At 43.6% G+C, this 19,421-nt stretch overlaps 1 protein-coding gene across 2 annotated transcripts; it reads right to left on the minus strand.

Moving 5' to 3' along the window:
* Positions 1-553: 553 nt before the first annotated feature.
* edem3 (ER degradation enhancer, mannosidase alpha-like 3) lies at positions 554-19,163 on the minus strand. 2 transcript variants are annotated; one of them, XM_080736051.1, is made up of 21 exons: positions 17,627-19,163; positions 16,929-16,974; positions 16,140-16,240; positions 15,897-15,936; positions 15,642-15,754; positions 15,251-15,404; positions 14,369-14,503; positions 13,837-13,942; positions 12,502-12,599; positions 11,560-11,685; positions 11,249-11,332; positions 10,868-10,951; positions 10,135-10,259; positions 9,423-9,594; positions 8,860-9,005; positions 7,744-7,888; positions 5,934-6,125; positions 5,408-5,573; positions 4,990-5,175; positions 4,509-4,553; positions 554-1,994 (listed from the first exon to the last, which is right to left on the minus strand). In XM_080736051.1, exons 1-21 carry the CDS (start codon positions 17,713-17,715, stop codon positions 1,651-1,653), a joined length of 2,697 nt encoding a protein of 898 aa, XP_080592177.1. In that variant the 5' UTR covers positions 17,716-19,163; the 3' UTR covers positions 554-1,650. The 2 variants fall into 2 exon arrangements, with proteins under 2 accessions (XP_080592177.1, XP_080592178.1); XM_080736052.1 differs by lacking the exon at positions 4,509-4,553.
* Between the last annotated feature and the right edge of the window lie 258 nt (positions 19,164-19,421).

A 19,421-nucleotide genomic window follows, 5' to 3' on the forward strand; every position in this document is an offset into this window, starting at 1 on the left:
GGATGCCACACTAGCCGGAAAAAAAAGAAAAGAAGAAAATGCGAATCTACAAGCTCACAACTCACCGCGGTTGTGACGCGCTGCGGGCTTGTAGATTTGAGTTTTATTTTACGCGAGACACCGCCGTACGACGGATTGTTATATTTTTTTTAGCATATTTCTCCAATACATTTCAGCAATGCAGGCATTTTTGCTGAAGAACAGCGCCTCACCGCGGCGGCACTAATGTTATTGGCTGCTATAGTTTCTGCTTGTCACAATTTAAACCAAAATAAATGCCCGGTTTCTTTCGGTTTGGGTGCTGTGGCACCAAAATGTGACCCATTTCAAAATAACTTTCAGTTTTCATGCCTTGTCAGCTCAACTATCCAATATATTTTTCTCATACTATACATTATGAGTGACTACCGAGCAAAACTAATTCGTATCACCATCACCATGTCATTATAAAAAAAAAACACCACTGCTATTCACTACAGTAGGGCCAGGCCTACCTCTAATTACAAGAGAGCCTCAATGGCTAACAGGCAAATTCAAAGGCAGACAAAAACAATTTCATTATTATTTTTTATTAAATTTCACTGTTATCTTATTGGCTTATGTTTTGCTTCTTTTCCCCTTCCAGTTGGTCAGCAGTTTGCAGCATAGATCAAACTCAAGTCAGTCCTCCCCCTGGAGGCCTCTGCTGGTACGGTCCGTTTTAAAGTCAGGTAGAGCATAGGGGAGTACCATACTACCATATGCTCAGCTCAACCATGTGGTGGTGGGTGTCTCACTGGTATTGGGGGAGATCTGATCATTCAAACTGACCAGAACCTGAGCAAAGCAGCTCTATATTATTTCTGACTATATGGGCAACATTATTTGACAAGTACATATTTACAATAGCACATGATTTTGACTTCATATGTCTTCCTGGATCGCTGGCTTGATGCACTCTTGATATGAGATCCTGGTGGTGGTTGGAGCATGAGACCAACACCGATAGCACTCGTTGCCCATCCATCAACACACTCACAGTCACTCACATTAATTTAAGCCATACATGTGATTAAAGATAACCGTAAACATTCCATCCACCAACGAGCCTTATCACAGTTCAATAAAAAAAAAATAGTCTACCCAACAGTCAGATAATTAATAAAATCAGCAAATAATTTTTCAACCAGCATTCAAAATGATCTCCCATTTTCAAAGAAAATAAACAATGAGAAATGGTCAGCGGAAGACACTGAAAAGAAGACCAGACTTTGGAAAAAAAGAGAGAGATATGTTATGATGCAGACTGGTCCAGATTAGAGTTTCTAGGGTATGTTATGAATCTGAATCAAAATGAAAGATCAAACAGAAATTCAGTCACAAAGTGGAGCTGAAACCTTGGTCTCAAAGAGGGGCAAAGAGGAGTCCTTCACAGTTCCAAGATGATATCTGTGCTGCCTTGACACCACCAGAAGAGGATGAGAGGCACAGCCATCGCTCATGCTTTGATCAAAAACTATTTCCTCACTCATAAAAGTGTCCTATCAGTTCATTTTTGTTTGATTATAGGCTGGAGACATCTGCCCTGAGTCATTTCCACAGTGGGATCATCATGACTCACTCCTGGGGGTGGGGGGTATCGGGGAGAGGAGCAGAGTTGTCAGACATCCGTCAGAGTTCATCCTTCTCCATCTGTTGAAACGCCTCCAAGTCCTCCCGCCAATCAGATAGCAGCTCATCAACCGATTGGCTGCTCGATTCCATGTTGCCTTCAGGCTCCTCCCTCTTATCAGAGTCTTTCTCTGCGCCGGGCTCGGTCTCCGTTGGCCTCACTTCCACCTCTGACGGACTGATTTCCTCGCCCAGAGGACTGACTTCCTCCTCACAGGGGCTAGCGTCCTCGGGGGCCGCCTCGTCCAGTTCCACTGTGCTCATTTGGGATTGGTCAATAGCTGTGGATGAGGCGGGAGTGGTGTCTTCAGTTACGCAGTCCTCTTCTTTGTGCACGTCCACACCTGAGGAGAGAGAGACGAGACGTTTAAGATCCAGAGAGCGGTCGCAAATTCCAAATTCAAACCTTGCACAGCAGCCTTGTGAATGCACGAACACGAGTGACACTTTAATTGATTCAAATTGAAAATGTAGGTCAAGCTGAAACGTGTGTGGTAATGATAACAGAGAGCTCATTGCCCAACTCAGCAGCAGAGAAAGTGATCTGCACTGAAAAATGTTTGGAAATCATTTGGATCTTGGGTTAGTAACTTCACATGGTTTGATTATCATTTCCCATTTCATGTCAAGGAAAAGATAATTGTTCCATTTTGATCACAACACACTTTGAGTGTTATATGTCTCTGAAATTTAAATGAATAACTTTTATTTAAACCAGTAAGAATATGATCTAGCCTTATTAAAAATGAGGATATCAAGTAATATAAATTATGAGTCATTCATTTGATCTCACTCTGAGAAAGCACACCAACCATGGCACAGATAGACGCAGAGTCGCAGACAGACATAGAGAGTGTGTGTGTGGTCTGTGGCCTTTAAATGAAGTTTTACGGCACACAGTATGACATTATTTGTTTAGATTGTCATATGTAGACATGTTAATATTTTAAAAGACATGTCTATGTTTGAATAAATATACCCATACAAATAGTGATGACTCTCATATTGGTTTACCCTCTTGTGATTATAAAACGCAGTAAAACAAATATTCAAACGGTTTTGTTGAGAAGGAATATTCTAACGTCATTTTTGGACATGCACACGCATACGCACACGCACACGCACACACACACACACACACACACACACACACACACACACACACACACACACACATCTGTCCACCCTCTCAGTTGGTAATCTATACAAATGTCTGTAGGCAGTCATCCCCAGTCAGAAATAGAGGAGTTTTCATCAAGATGCTGTCAGCTGTAACAGTACAATGCCGAGGGTGAGTCATGTTTCCCACTGAATAAAGCGCTCCTGCTCAACCAATCTGAACAGAGAGAAAATGGTACCACAAAAGAAGTAGTAGTACTGAGGATGAGATTGTTAACGGTCTGGATGGGCTAGAATAGACATTGCCCTTCATCCACCGCAACCGCTGGAAAAGTAACCTTCTCACAGCACCTTATGTAACTATTCAGCTCTGGGTGGTAAATGTGAAATAGATCTCAGTAATTCCCTTCATAAAGCCTTAAAGGACAACTTTGATTTTTTTTTACAACAAGGGTTCATATTTTATTTTATACTGCTTTCTATTGTTTTAGCGATTTTGATTTCAGTGGGTGAGGGCAAGTGGCTAAGTATGCATTTTTAGACACAATAAACCGGCAATTTCTTTGTTACTATTTAGTATTTACACCAGCCCCCATAAGTCACATCTGCCCATGAAAGATTGCAGTACATCTTGGGAATGGGCTTATTGTGTCTAAAAATACACATGGTCCCACCCTAATTTACAGTACACTAATAAGACAGAATAAGGCAGAATAAAGCCATAATAAGACATCCTGTGTTGGTAATTAGAACTAATATTATTTTATTAGACAGAATCAAAGACAGAATAGCATAAAGGTCGAATACATTCTCTGGCACCGGCACCTGCCACGGAACTGCCGCGCCAGGCACCGCCGCACGACCGGCAATTCGACCGGCAGTCGTCCGTGCGGCCGGTCAAACTGCCAGTCCGTGCAGCGGCCGCCGGTCCTATCGTCGGCGATACAGCACGACTGCTGGTCGAACTGCCGGTCGTGCGGCGGTGCCTGCCGCTGCAGTTCTGCGGCAGGTGCCGATGCCAGATAATGTATATTTAGACAACTTGCATGCATGCCCCGTTCAAATCATTAAAACGATAGAAAGAAGTAAATGAAAACATTTTAAAACTCACCTTTTCTTTTCTCTAATAACTATCTAAAATATGAACCCTTGTTGTAAAAAAAAACAAAGTTAATTACTTCTTCTAGGAGGTAGTAGACTCCTACCAGAGAGACCGCCGGTCATCAAATTATTGGCATAGGAATTTGACAAAAACTGAAAGAATCTCCATGAATTCAATGCTTCATGAGACACACACACAGACAGACAGACAGACAGACAGACAGACAGACAGACAGACAGACAGACAGACAGAGACACACACACACACACACACACACACACACACACACACACACACACACACACACACACACACACACACACACACACACACACACACACACACACACACACACACACACACACACACACACACACACACACACACACACACACACACCATGAATGGGGAGAGCAACAAAAGAAGCTTCTCCACACACACACCCCTACCCCTTTAAGGAGTGGAGTGAGAGAGACATCAGACAGTCAGTACTATGGGCAGAGTGGCAGAGAATTAGGGCATTATTATTGTCAAGAGGGGATGATAAATAGAGTGGAGGGGAAAAGCATGACAAAAAAAGGGGGAGAAACCAACATTGCAGAGAGATATGGAGGGAGAGAAAGTAGATGATACTCACTGGCGACCACGGTCCCTGGGAGAGGTTTATCTTTGAATATGGCTGCTGCTCATCCCAAGAGGGGGGGAGGAGTACAGAAAAAGAAATAATAGAAAAAGAGAGGAGAGGAACCGTTACAGTCCACCACAGGGAACAGAGGGAGATGGGAGATGGGATTTGAGGGGAGGGGAGGGGAGGGGAGGGGAGGGGAGGGGAGGGGAGGGGGTTCAGGCACAATACTTTCCACCACCCTCCTCCAGTACAGCTACATGAGCGCCCACCAGTATGAGTCATAATCACTCTCTATTCCTGTACGTCAAAGTTTCCTTATTAAAACTGTGATGATTATGAGAGCGATACAAACAAGGAAAATATGAAACAACCGTAAAAAGCACATCTAGTGACGTTTTGTGAAGCCACATTCCATGCTTGAAAAAGGTGTGGTTACAAATAAGGTTCTAATCTAAAGTAGAAATTGACCACAGACAGATGCTGTCCCCACCTCTGTCCCTGGCCCTGTCGGTCAGCAACACCTCCGCCTCTTTGTAGTCCTTCAGAGCCTCCAGCAGGATGTTGCCCTCCTTGTGGAAGAGGAAGAGGAGGGGCAGGGTCACATCTTCCGTGTTGCGTCCGTCCCCAGCCATCTGAAACAGGGGGGCCGTGTCGCTGCTGCTGCCCTCGTTGTCGTCTGCGAGGGGCGATGAGAAGAGAAAGGACTTGAGATCAGAGTGGTGGACACAGTCTCGCGGTCGATCATTCATAATCAGCTTATACAAGTTCTACTGTATTTATTCAGTCATCATGTGCAACGTGCAGGAAGCGTGACGACCGGCCGTCTTAAAGGTAATTCAATTATCCGGGCCTAATCTAGTCACTGAGTTGATATCCTGTGTCTCGTGTGATTAGTTGCTTGCCCTCACCGATGACGATGCCTCCGATGGCGCCAGCTTTCTGGATGTGTCGGGCCTTCTCAGCGAACATGCACTGGCCCCTCTGAAGCAGGGCGATGCGGCCCTGGACGTACTCAGCGTTGGCCAGCTCAGTGCAGCCGCTATAGGGCTCGGCCACTGTCACAAAGCCTCGTACCTGCACACAGGAGGAAAGTGGAGAAGAGCGATTCAAACACGGTCTAAAAATGAATGGAGCAACAACGGCTCAAATTCCCTCATCATATACTGGGTGGTTTTGCAGGCTAATCCCTCTTGCTCGTCCTGCTGGCCACAGAACAAATCCCAAAAGGGATTTGGGATTTCCTAAGTCTCATCCATGCCTCTTTCTGAATAAAGTTAAAACACTGGAGGGAAGTAAGTAGGTTCTCACTCAAAAGAAGAAAATGCCTGAAGGTAATGTCAGTGACCGACCCGCGTAGGGAAAAACAAACATGCAGACATAATTAGGTACTCGTTTGAGAATTTGGCAGCCTCTAAAGCTGGAAAATCCACTCACCCCCGTGGTGCTTTTGGACAGGTCTATGCCAAACTGTGCGGGGCCGGCGGTCAGTACCACCCTGCCAAAGTAGGGGTGTGAGACGATCTGAATGGCTCTGGGTGGGAGCTGCTCCTTCTGCTGCTGGCTGGAGAGCTCCATCATCTCCTGCATGAAACGCATGCCGTCCTCTGCAGCTACCGCACTCACCGCCTGGAGGAGGTGCACCCCACAGAGGGAAGAAGAGAGAGGTGGAAAGGGTAAAAAGCAATAGTCAGGACAGGGATTTCTTTTTTGAGTGGTGCCAGCCGCTCCAATAACTGACCGCTGTCCGTATGAGGACCTACCTTTTACTATATCAAACAAGAGCCAAAAGAGTATGTATGTGAGTGAGTGAGTGAGTGAGTGAGTGAGTGAAATGTTTATATATATCTTAACTCATTGAGTGCCAATCCCGAACTAGTTCGGCTTTATTAGCGTATCGTAGAGTGCCGATCCCGAACAAGTTCGGCTTTAAAAAAAAAAAAAAAAAAAATTGAAATTTTTTTTTTTGAATTTTTTTTTTTTTTTTTTGGACCCCATCAAATCTGGTGAACATGATTTCAATCGCGATTTTGCATGTTCCACCCCCATACAACCCCATCTAACATACAGGGCAGCCATTTTTGTTTACATTACATGTAAAACATAATGGCGATTATCTCAAGAATGCCTGAACGGATTTCCAATCGGATTTTTTTGTTTGAAAGCTGTGAACAAACTGCACAAATCCACTCCAATGCAATCCAGGATTGCATTGGATTTTTTAGAGCTCATTCTTCTCTGTTTTTTTCCCATGCATGAGGTGTGCAAGGTTTAATCATGGCTAAGTTGACGAAAATAAGGCTTCTAAAATGCTTGGTAGCCAATAGCTAACTTCAAGCTAACTTCATCCTCTTCCTGTACATGCACAAAGGAAAGTGTTCAGGCAAGTCATGGCTCCAGGGCTTGGGCATGCATTACCAGCATATCTCTATTATTCTCTGGTCACTGGGCGCCCTCTAGTGGTGAAAGGGGTGGCACTCAAAGAGTTAACTCATTGAGTGCCTATCCCGAATTAGTTCGGGATATATTATCGCATCCCAGAGTGCCTATCCCGAACTAGTTCGGGATATAAAAAAAAAAAAAAAAAAATTGAAATTCTTTTTTTTGAATTTTTTTTTTTGGACCCCATCAAATCTAGTGAACATGATTTCAATCGCGATTTTGCATGTTCCACCCCCATACAACCCCATCTAACATACAGGGCAGCCATGTTTGTTTACATAACATGTAAAACATAATGGCGATTATCTCAAGAATGCCTGAACGGATTTCCAATCGGATTTTTTTGTTTGAAAGCTGTGAACAAACTGCACAAATCCACTCCAATGCAATCCAGGATTGCATTGGATTTTTTAGAGCTCATTCTTCTCTGTTTTCTTCCCATGCATGAGGTGTGCAAGGTTTAATCATGGCTAAGTTGACGAAAATAAGGCTTCTAAAATGCTTGGTAGCCAATAGCTAACTTCAAGCTAACTTCATCCTCTTCCTGTACATGCACAAAGGAAAGTGTTCAGGCAAGTCATGGCTGCAGGGCTTCTGCATATACCAGCATATCTCTATGGGATTTTCTATGGCCACTGGGCGCCCTCTAGTGGTGAAAGGGGTGGCACTAAATGAGTTAAGACATATAAATATTCTGTCAAATAAATGTGTAAATGTTTGGTCTTGCATTTAAATGAATTACCTTTGTGTAGTACACAGATAAACTAAATCTAGAAAGTGTTGTCTCCTCCTTCCACTTGCTTACCTGTGTGGCATGCTGTACCAGCTGCACTCTGCCGTCCTTCAGGTGGATGAGGCTGACTCCCATCCTTCTCAGCAGCTCCAGATGTTCAGGGTTGTTTGCCATGAAATCCTGTGCCCTCAGGGGAGGACGGCCCATACCGGGCTCACTGGAGGCAGGGAAGGGCAGAGAGAGAGGGATGGACAGAAAGTTGAAAAGTAACATTCAGAAAAAAAGGAAAGAAACAACAACACAGAGATAAATGTGAACTGTGAAATTAAATCAAAGACAACTTTTTTGGGAGCGCCGATAGCCTCTAGGCTCTGATGCCCTTTGGTCACACAGTGGTGAATAGCTCTATCCAACACATTTTGGACCCCACAATGTAGGAAATGTTTCACTGTGCTTTCATTGAAATTATTTTGTGCCAAAAGGATCACCAGCGGAATAAAGCCTTTGCCACTAGCATTGTGTCTACAGGCTTTTCAGAGCAACTGTGGAAAGCCTGGTTTCTATTTACTATACAGTGCTCAGATCCGGTATAAGGCACAGCTACTAGATCCGGTAATTTCCACACACACAACCAGTACATGCAAACACAGAGACTGTTTCCATATCAGCTCTAGACCCAGATCTGCAATCTGCATAGCAAATTAATCCCAGTCTAGTTTGACACAAAACCAGAGCTACCCACTTCTGATAGTCCTTTGTTTCACCATCACATTTATTCGTTTCATCATTAAACATAAACTAACTGCTTAACAGTGGTGCTGGGGTTACAACAATGCTGGTGTAACTAAGACATCTATTTGTATAAATACAAATAAAAAGAAGAGTTCATTGACCAGACATGGCGGACCTGACAAAAACAAAAGTGTTCTAATCTCTCCCTTGTGGCAGAGAAACCCGACGCTTGCGTCACTCTCAGGGAGGAAATCAGAGGCCTGTTTGGACTACACATTTTCAGAAATACCCAGACCACAAATAAACCACTGAGAGTTCCTTCCAATGTCTCTCTTTTCTTTCTCATAGAACCTCCCCAGAATGACTAAAAACTGAATCAAGTAAAATGTCATGCCTTTAAAAAAAGAAAACGTTTGTGTCAGCATTAGCAACGAGAAGAAAGGTTTCTGGACATACCGGTAAGAAGCAGGGCGGGGGCAGCTTTTGTCAACTGCGCTACGGATTGGCTCTCGCAGGTTACGGGGGAAGGCGGGGTCAGGGAACAGGAGGCGGGTGTTAGGGCAGGTCCAATCAAAGTTAGAGTCATCCATCTCCTCCTCTGACTGAAAGCACCATAAAATGTTAACACCTTCATTAGAAATGTGTTTTGGAATACATTTGTCAAACTGACACTAATCCAGTATGTGTGCGTGCGTGCGTGAGTGAGTGTGAGTGCGTCTGTGCGCGTGTGTTTGTGTACCAGCATCTCAAGGCCTTGTTAGAGGCCTGCAGATTGCAGGAATGCCCAACTCAAGAGCTAGGGCACTGGCTAAATTCTGTTCAGTGATAATTGGCCACAAATTATTGTGAACACAAATAAAGATGTTACATTTGTGTGTGTGTGTGTGTGTGTGTGTGTGTGTGTGTGTGTGTGTGTGTGTGTGTGTGTGTGTGTGTGTGTGTGTGTGTGTGCGTGCGTGCGTGCGTGCGTGCGTGCGTGCGTGTGTGCCTGTGGATATGTATGTTTGTGTGTAGCTCACCGTTGTATTATTGGGGACAAGTGGAGTGTGAGGTGCCATGGAGAGAGACAGGGGTAAGAGGTGAGCCTCTGTGGTGAAGATGTAGTCCTCCACATCAAATGGGAGGTCTTCGGGATCAGCAAACAGCAGGAACAAGTATTTAAACATCTCAGCCAAGAAGAAGGAGTCCATGCTGAGAAGAGAGGGGCAGTCAGTCATTATGGACAGCCAATAATGCTAGGCTACATTATATATTTTATATTTAATTCAATTATAACTTCATGTCTTTTTACACCTTGAGAAAAAGTGTCCCGTACCTGGGGGCATGCGTGGGTTGGGTGCTGGATCAAAATGTCATGTAACTAAATAAAATCTGCATTCTGCATACCAAACATCCCATTTTCAGAATTCATAGCCACCAGGCTCTTCCTTCGACTTCTTCCTCAGAAGTCTGAGGAAGAGCTAGGAGGCTGAAATGTTAATCATAAATACTTTTTGCAAATGGTCCTTCCACCTTTCCTCATGTCTTGCTTTTATAATTACACCTGAAGTTAACGTAAACTATAAGTGTGTACAGTGATGTTTGCAGTTGCAGAAGTCTTTGAGCAGTATCATCTGTTCCAAGGCCAATATAAATACTTCATCATGACCACATCAACAGTTTTCTCAGTTGAAAATATATAATTTAAGTCATAGGTCACTCATGACACTCATGAGGTCACCGTGTTCTCACCGATCCTCGTGGCTCCCGGTGCGCACATCCTTCATGGCAGCGAAACCACAAGGGACGCGGGCGAATCGGTTGAGGTTGTCCAGAACTGTGCGCCCCACTTCCAGGTAGTAAGGGTCTCCTGTGGCCTTGTGTGAGAAAGACCGACAGGATGCATCATCACCATCATCATAGGCAAAACACGACATACGGAAAGCTAGCTTTGCTAGGTGTCCTCTCAGTTAGCCAAAATAACAATTAGTCTACACAGCGATGTAATCTCGTGTTCGTGCTTTAGTTATCATCATCCTTCCTCAATGAAACAGTATACAGTACCTCCACGCTTATAGCAAAAATCTATTTCATGAAATTTTAATGGAATAGCAATTAGTAATCTACAGTTTGGAGTGCTTGCTCCTGCTTAATAGCAGATACTGAGTCAGTTGTTTTTAATTGGTGCAACAGAGAAAAATATGGCACCCCACAAAGTCAGCTACGGTCTAAATGGAGATTCTGCTCAAATGTCAGTAACCTTGGGCGTCGTTCACAAAGCTCTTCGTAAACGTCCAACTATATTTTAGCGTAGACCTTTGTAATAAAGACATACATGTGATTCATGAAAGGCTGTGCAAACTATGGCACTTTTTAAATATCAATATTGTAGTCGACTGTGGACATACTGTATTTGGATTAATAAAGTATACTGCAGCGTTGGAACCTCTGCATTGTGTCACACCGAACGTCCTTGATAAATTACCTTATAAAGGAAATAGGTGCTCTCTGCAAACTCAGGCCTCAGGGGATGCTGAGCCCAGTGTACCCTGAAATCAGTTGTGAAGGCCTGAGGATGGGAGGTAGGGAAAAGAGGGGATCAAGATTCCATTGCAAGTGGTACAGTCAGAACACAGAGGCAACGCTGTAACGTAGCCCACAAGGCATAAAATGAAAGCTAACTTCCACCACTGTTTTTGTTGCCGACATCAGCCATATGGAGTTATTTGTTTCACCCCCCCCCCCCCCCCCCCCCCACCACCAAATATTTCAGTGAAGCAGCTCATTCAGTGTGGCAACGTTAAAGCCTGAGGTAGAATAAAACAGATGGCAAATGAGTATTAAGAGAAAGAGAGAGACAGATTACCTCAGGGAGGAAGTTGTGCTTCTTTGTAACTTGGTACAACATCTCATGGGTTTCAATGGCGGGCCGGATATCTCCTTTCAACACCTGCATTGTGTCATTTATGGAAAGATTTTTAAAAGATTATTTCCGCATTATTGCGAAGAGGAGATACAGGGAAAGAAAGTATAGAGACATGCGACACCGCTTGAGATGTTTCAAAACCAGGATGATGTAATCATGTGGTTAAGACGTAAGCTCTAGCAGAGAGTGCCATTATCCATCAAGGTGTCAAGTTATGTTTTTGTGCTTGTGAGTGCGTGCGCGCGTCTGACCTGAAGCCCTGGGAAGAAGGCTAGTAGAGAGTCCATCCAGGTGCGAGCAGGAAGCAGAGGTTTGTGGATATGGACATCTAGCAGTAGAGGGGGCTGGCTTATGTACTTCATTATAGATGCATAGTGCTGGAAGGAATGCACAAAGTGAATGGATGTTTTACGACTTTTTTTGTTGTTGCTCTGCATAGTACTGTGTTCTATCTGTCATTCAATGTTATAAGAGTTTAAAAAAAAAGTTTCCTATGTAAATAAGCCGAAAGGCTTTCTTGGATTTCTTTTTAGTTGACCTTGTACGAGTGAACGGTACAGTTATGAAACTGTACCTTTTCCTATGCAAACGTCTAATAAAGTCTTCAATCAATCAATGCATACACTGTGAGTGTTTGTATAACTCTGTACAAGTGTACATTTGTACAAATTGATACATTTACGATTCACGACATGAGGGGATAAACACATTTTAATGTGTAGTCAACAGGGCAGGATATCTACTTTTTGGTCCACAGGCCAAAGTGGCAATAAATGATTTAAAAAAGAAAAAAGAGAAAGAACGATGCTTGGTGACCTACAAACAGACAAAGTGCACAGAGCAGAACAAAAGGTGACATTATAAGCCAGAGGTGTCAGGTCAGTGGAGTAACTCTGATCTTGTGAATGTAAAACAAAAGGTTTGAGATCAAAGTCTCGGTCTGGTCTGATCAAACAAAATCACAAAGTAAAATATCAAAACTGTAAGCAAAAGGGTTAAGCCAGGAATGTTCACTGCTAACTCAATAGAATAGTCGTCCTGTCTAGAATAGTCCTGTCCTGTATCATAACAGAATCCTATTATCCAGACAGAGAGGATCTGGTTACCCTGTGTACCGTATGTATGGGGTGTGTGTGTGTGTGTGTGTGTGTGTGCGTGCGTGCGTGCGTGCGTGCGTGCGTGCGTTGTCTCACAATGTTAAAGCGCTGCAGAAACAGGTCATCTCCAAGGAGCACGTAGGCCTTCAGCAGGTATTCATAATACGAGTCGATTCCTGCTCCCACTCCACTGTCTGGAGAGACATAAACACAGAACACCTTGCAGCGTGACAAACCAAACACCAACACTTTGACTAATCCTGCCTCAGTTGCCCCATATACGCTCGTCTCTAAAGAAAAGACATTGTCATCCCTTTTCATATACGCTTGTCTCTAAAGAAAAGACATTGTCATCCCTTTATATAATTGCACCCAACATGCATGCTTTTCTTCCATGATGTACCCATATGTGGGTCACGGACGAATTTTTATGGGTCACAACTCCAATCCAATTTTCTTTCCTACATAAAAAATATATATCTACCGGTATATATATATTTTAATACCATTTCTTTTTAATAATTTTACATATTTTGAAACAAAAAGCAGATATACGAAATTCCATAAATAAATAATAATATTAATTAAGAAGTAGTGAAAATAGCCAAATCTTCAAATCTTGTAGATCTGCTCATTTCATTCATTTGGGTCCCGGGCAAACGTCTAATTTCTCTTTTGGGTCTGGAGCTAAAAGGTTTGGGAACCACTATACTATAGCTCATTGGCTGGCTATTCAAAAATAGCAGATAATATACTGTACATGCTCATAGCACGGCACGAATCATTGAAGAATTGTGCACATTTGTGCAAATCTTTGAATATATTTATATTCTTTCAGAAGACATTTAGTAGAATCAGCCTCAGGTCTTAACTCTCAAATATCTGGAACGCGCCCGAGTCGCGTTAGATTTGAACCACTTTAACCATTAGTTTATACTTTAACTATTGAAAAATAGCAGATATACAAGCTCACGCTGCAAGCTTGTAGATCTGCTATTTTTGAAAAATCGTGAAAATGTGTGAAAGTCTTTGAATATCTTTGACCCGATCTTTGACCCGACTTCTAAATCCTTCCTCTAAATCAGCTGTTCTCAAACTTTTTCATGTCAAGGACCCCCAAAATCTCATTTTTTCGGCCGCAGACCCTTATCTCAAAATATGTTGTTCCAGGGACCCCCCAGAAGCAGAGATTTGAGTTACAAAAGTCTGCTTTGAAAAATATATACTGAAAAATTTGCACACATTTTCACAATTTTTCAAAAATAGCAGATCTACAAGCGAGCTTGTATATCTGCTATTTTTCAATAGTTAATATTCAATAATTGTAGGCCTAAATGGGTTAATCGGCTAAAGAAAAACAAAACATTGTCATCCCTTTTAGAACTCCACTCCACCCTCTCTCTCCCTCTCCCTCTCCCTGTTGCCCCTCACCCCTGCGGACCCACTCTCCAGAGTGGATGTTGATGGTGGTCCCGACCAGGTTGCTGTTCCTCTGTCTCTTCTCCCACAGGAAGTCCAAGGCTCTGCGGGCGTGGGTCTGTGGATGTACGAGTTTGTGTGGGTCCATCATCAATCAACTGATCAATACGTAGAGTAAGACACCATAATCTCTCCCCCACCCGCTAGCCAGGAGGCACTAATGCTGCAGTTTGCTGCTGCCAAGTTGTGCCAACAGGAGAAATTTGACAGTCCTTTAACAGAGAGTGAAGAATAAAGTTGGTTTCACAGCTTTCACTCTGTTTTAAAGTACCAGGGCCATAGCCAATGAAAATGCCAGGTTTATAGCTTTCAACGACCATTGCAGTTCAACCCTCATTTTATGTACCCATGAGAAATGCAAAAACTTTAAATAAACATTGCACAGGAATATTTCAGAAGAATTATGGGCATAGACTTACTGTACATTTAATTCCCTTATTTCCGTATCAAATGCCTTGTCTCAGGATAAAAACTGTTATTTTACCTCAAACACGGGGTCCCCAGTAAAACGACTTAAAGCCGCAAACTCCAAAATGAGGGTCCCAGCACAAGCAGTACAGGTGTCAGTTTCAGTGCCTGTCCTGGTTTCCGGACCCCTGACACCATGTCTCAAATTCACCTATTGAGAAGAACAATAACCAGATTTGAATGTACTCTCAGAATCGACAGTGTTTGTAACGGATGTATGAATTAAAACCAGTAAACCATGAAAAGGTCTGCCTCTGCAAACTGTGACAACTGTGTTCCAGAGCACTGGTGCAGAAAATAGAATTATGCGGTCATGATTAGAAGGTGAAGTTGCAACATTTGCCTTCGCAGTGGCCCTCCTTTTTGTCAAATTTGCATTGTCAAATGTCTTTAGCGGCTGTACGTTGTTTTCTGATTGCATAGTGCTAATGTCATGTGTGACACTGACTGCGTGCCGGCTGCATACGTGTTTCTCTCTGTATATCCTGGTTCAACATTAGACCATGTGTGCATTGCGATCTACAAACGTAAACTCTCACTTATCAGAAGCACAGTCAGTAATAAATCCTTTAGAACGTATACGAACAAGATGCATAGACACGTATCATCTCTGTCAGGTGGAAACTTCACACGTCCAATACTGTTACTTTTCAGGAGGATTCAAATTCAGAAGTCTAGAAACTAGCAGATCTACAAGCTCAAAGCGCGTTGCAAAGCGTCACGTTTCGAGCTTGTCGATCTGCTACTTTTGATACTTTTTGTGTCACGCTTGTATGATCAAAATAGGGCGTTCATTTATTTATCAAATAAAACTCAAAAAGTTAAAATATGGAGATAGGAGGTTTCAGCAACAGCAACGATATACTGTAGTGTGTGGATGTGTTTGGTGCCTTCTCACCCTGGGGTAAGGCAGGCCACTGCTGGTGTTGAAGGCAGGCAGCAGCCGGAAGCCCAGATCTTTGGCCATGTGCAGGAGCTCATCCTGGTACCACAGCATGTGCTGACCTCCCTCCTTGAGCATCACGGCCATGGAGTGTCCTCCCAGCAGCCCTCTGAGTGCACACACACAAACATTGAACAGCTGCTTAAGCTAGTGGGACACCAGCGAGATTTCACAGCCGATGAATTTCATTGCATGAGTGATCACAGTCACTTCCCTCGTCATTGTTCTATTTATTTGGTTGACAACTAAGGGAACATCTGTTCACTAGCAGAAACCAGAGTTCATGAGAAAACCTCAGATTTTCTTCGCCATCTTTAGTGTGCAGGTAAACATTTCTCATTCTCACCCCAGCACCCGGATGTTGGTTTCAAAGACTGACACCACAATGTCATTGTCCAGCCTCACATCTGACAGGACTCTCCTCACGGCAGCTTCAAACTCTGTCGTTTTGTTCAAAACCTGCAAGGGGCAAACAATATTGTGAAAATATTGAATTAATGTTTTCAGGAAACGTTGAATTCACCTCCACTAGCTGTACTATAACTATAATATGAGTGTGTAAAGCAAACAAACATAAACAGCAGTTAGACTCAGCACTCACCACTAGAGTATCCAGCGTGTCTATGAGTGTGAGAGAGAACCTAAAACACAGAAAGAGAATCAATCACTCTTTTACAAAGCCTGTTATTGCCCTTTAACTTTGGCTACTTATCATGTGCAAAGCCATCTTTCTCCACATAGAAGGGGAGAACCTGATGGCCACCTCCAAAAAGTGTTGTTATATTATGAGCAGAAATTGGGTATAGAATGAATCTGACTTGATACTACTTTGGTAGTCACTCACTTGCCCAGTGCATCGTCCACATCTCCTCGACTGGGTTCAAGCCCACGCACTCTTCCTCTGCATGTTAGAGGCATAAGCTCATCTGCTGGGTATGCATGGTCCTGGGCAACAAACACATACAAAGATTTGTCACGCTATGCTTATCCCACCGAGAAAATAGCTGATCTACCTCTACAAAGCATGTTGCAAGTTGCAAATCTCTTCACTGAAAATAGCATATCTACAAGCTCACAACAGCCAGGTCACGTAGAGGGAAAAAGGAGCGGACTAGTAAGTATAGACCCCTGGGGGACTCAATAGTCAATGAAGTGGACCTCAGTTAAACCAACATTAAAGCAGACAGAGAGATAAACAAACATGCTCCAAAAGATTGCATTTTAAGTTTTTAAATCAACACCACGATTCATTTTAATGCATCACAAGAAAAATAGCAATAACAGTCTCAATATATCTTAGCTTACACTTACACTGTACACATTCCTACGGAGTGATTACTTAAAATTATGAGTGTAAAAACGGACCGGGAAGGGTCCCCGTGAGTTAAATGAGCACTCAGTATTTTACTTTGCGGGCATGCTGGAAGGGCCCGCCAACACAGCAGGGATGTAAAGTGCAAGAGGCATTTCAAAAATAGACATAGTGACCTAAAACGTGTTGCTCGCTGTAGCTGAAACTAATTCAATTATGAAGGCAGCAATTATGTAGAGAGCGGTACAATGACTCATTTATTAAATTCCTTCAGCTAGAAGAACTTCCTGCTGCCACTGAAGGAGCTGGGGTTGCACTTACCATATAATTCTGATAAGCATGATCGAACATCTCAACCACTTGGTCCCTTTTGGGGTGATAGAACAGAGGAACAAGATCAGTGTCACCAAGAGTAAATCATCTTTCTTTGGCCAAGTCAAGAGACTGCCATACATCAGGGGTCTTCAACGTTTTCAGGCCAGGGATCCCTTAGCTGAGAGAGAGATGAAGCCCCACTACATATTGTATAGAATTGTGTTTCAGATTAAAAATGTTAATAGATTTCTTAGACTTGTTTGACAGCACTGTTAGTTAAGTTTATTTCGGTTAAAACATTTTAAAAACAAATACAGTGCAGTTTTGTCATCAAAATGCAAATTAATCCGAAAAGGTATGGGACTGTCATCATGTTGGAGACATTTAACCACTTGAATGTCAAATACTTAGTCTGCTCTTTTCCCTCTACAAACCTCTTTGCCAAAAGTAGCCGATCTACAAGCTTACAACGCCTCGCAGCGCGAGGCGTTGTAGGCTTGTAGAACTGCTATTTTTGGCTAATGTTCCACTCAGAATAGGGATACTAGGGTTCAAATGGTTAAAATAAAAAACATGATCCTATCACACAAAGATTTGGCGGCCCCCCTGTAGTAACTCTGAGGACCTCATAGGGGTCCCGGACACTGTTGAAGACCCCTGCCAATGCCATACATGAAGTGTCCTGTGCCGTTTTCTCCACTCACCTCAACCTGTGCCTCTCCTCCCTGTCCATGGCCCGTCCCTGGTCCCATGTCAGACCCAGCAGCAGCAACAGCCACAGTATACGTGCCATTGTTGCAGCCAGGTTGGCGAGATCCCAGTGATGTGGTGCGCAAAACAACAGTCTGGCTCACAGTCAGTCGACGAGCCAACGACTAGACATCCCCACTTCACTAACACACACCCAACAACACTACCAAATTGAATAACAACCCAACAGACATCTGTCTACACTACCTCATATGGTGCTTAGATTATAGAGATCATGGTGTTGTAGATATCTTTTGAGAGGTTTTGCCTAAAGACACAGGTGCAAGACCACGACCCAGTTCCTTCTCTAGACTGGCCCAGTTACTCTGCATTGTTGCCGGAGGCCACAAAAGAACAACAAAATGAAACTGCTCCGTTTACATCCTTCTTCAGGGTATAGTTTGACACTTAAGACTTCATGTGTGACTCATTTGCTCAGCCAGTCAGCCAGCCTCCACAAAATGATAAGACAGCAAATCCAAAGGGGATTTGTGGTAATTATGTGACAGACAGGGAGAGAGAGACTGTACCCAGTAGAATGAGATAATGCACCTGGGTTCAACTGTCCACTTCTTTCAGTTTGCAGGAATGTTATAATACTTTCGACCAGTGACCACTGAGTCTACTCAGTCAGTAGCACCATACCCCTAGAGATGTGCATGTGCCACGCCACAACACGCATGCGCACAGGGCCATGTTGTCCCAGTTCACCTGTCACACCTGTTTATTTTCCAACCTGTCAGCCGGACCTGTGCTGTAATCTAGCCGTGTGTGACACGTTGGCACTCGGCAAACACCAGTTCTTATCAAGGCAAAAGCCCCACACCACACCTGCCACAACCACCCAAAGAAGAAACTTACAACAACGAGCCTATGTCCGACTTGTCACATAATGTCACGCACTAAAAACAAACACCCTTCTTGGTTCTATAGTCTGCCAATATTCAGACACATATTGATTGCTGGCTTGTTGGGTTCAGTAGAAACCGGATAAGTAAGATAACGGCGGATAAATAAGTTGTCCGTAAACAAGCTCATCTACTCAACAATTCAAGTCAAATCACAGTCCAGCCATGGGGTTTAATTAATTCCTGTTTATAACACGATCCTGGGGGTCTCTGTTCGAGCAGTTAGGTGACCCACACACACACAAACACCACAGCAGGAGGGCTGCTTGAAAAAGATTTCCTCGTTTTGACAGCTCCTCGTCTCTCGTCAGTCAGCCAGGCGTAGGTAGCAGCACTTGTTAGAAAAGGGGCTTTAGCCAATTAGCCAGTCCGTACTAGTAGTAGTAGCCACGACTCGAACCGGTGGCAACACAGACATTCTTCTGAGCGGGGAGTATTATCAGGACGTCGCGATGATCCTCCGGGTCCATTGTTGCCGTCACCCAGTGCCGCTCTGGCTTTAATAGCCGTTGTGGTGTGGTGTCAGATGTCGTCAACCTTGTCTGACTGGCTCAGGGAGCATTTCGAAGCTACAATGCTACTACTTCACCTCGGGCATCAGAGCGGATGCTGGCGTCGTGTACGTCAATCCGGAACGTCTGCTCAAAGTCCCTCCCTCATGTCCTGTCCGTCCCTTCAGTTTGTAGTTCCTCGCGCGAAAGAATTAACCCGTTCTAAAGCGTTGTTGAGTTCATGGTCCAGCATAAACGAGGTCTATCAGATTCTATTATGCGCATGGATCTTCACAAGCGTTCGTCTTTCCAATTTATGTTGGCGAAGGGGACGTTTATCTGCTCTAATC

This window comes from Nannobrachium achirus (genome assembly GCF_963921795.1).
Source record: "Nannobrachium achirus genome assembly, chromosome: 1".
Taxonomy (NCBI): domain Eukaryota; kingdom Metazoa; phylum Chordata; class Actinopteri; order Myctophiformes; family Myctophidae; genus Nannobrachium; species Nannobrachium achirus.

What these genes read in the sequence shown, in the direction of transcription:
- edem3 (XM_080736051.1), bottom strand. Translation starts at nt 17,715, where the DNA reads ATGGCACGTATACTGTGGCTGTTGCTGCTGCTGGGTCTGACATGGGAC. An exon ending in AGCACAACTTCCTCCCTGAG is followed by an intron (nt 10,952 to 11,248) that starts GTAATCTGTCTC and finishes TCCCATCCTCAG; the next exon opens with GCCTTCACAACTGATTTCAG. An exon ending in ACCGGGAGCCACGAGGATCG is followed by an intron (nt 9,595 to 10,134) that starts GTGAGAACACGG and finishes CTCTCTTCTCAG; the next exon opens with CATGGACTCCTTCTTCTTGG.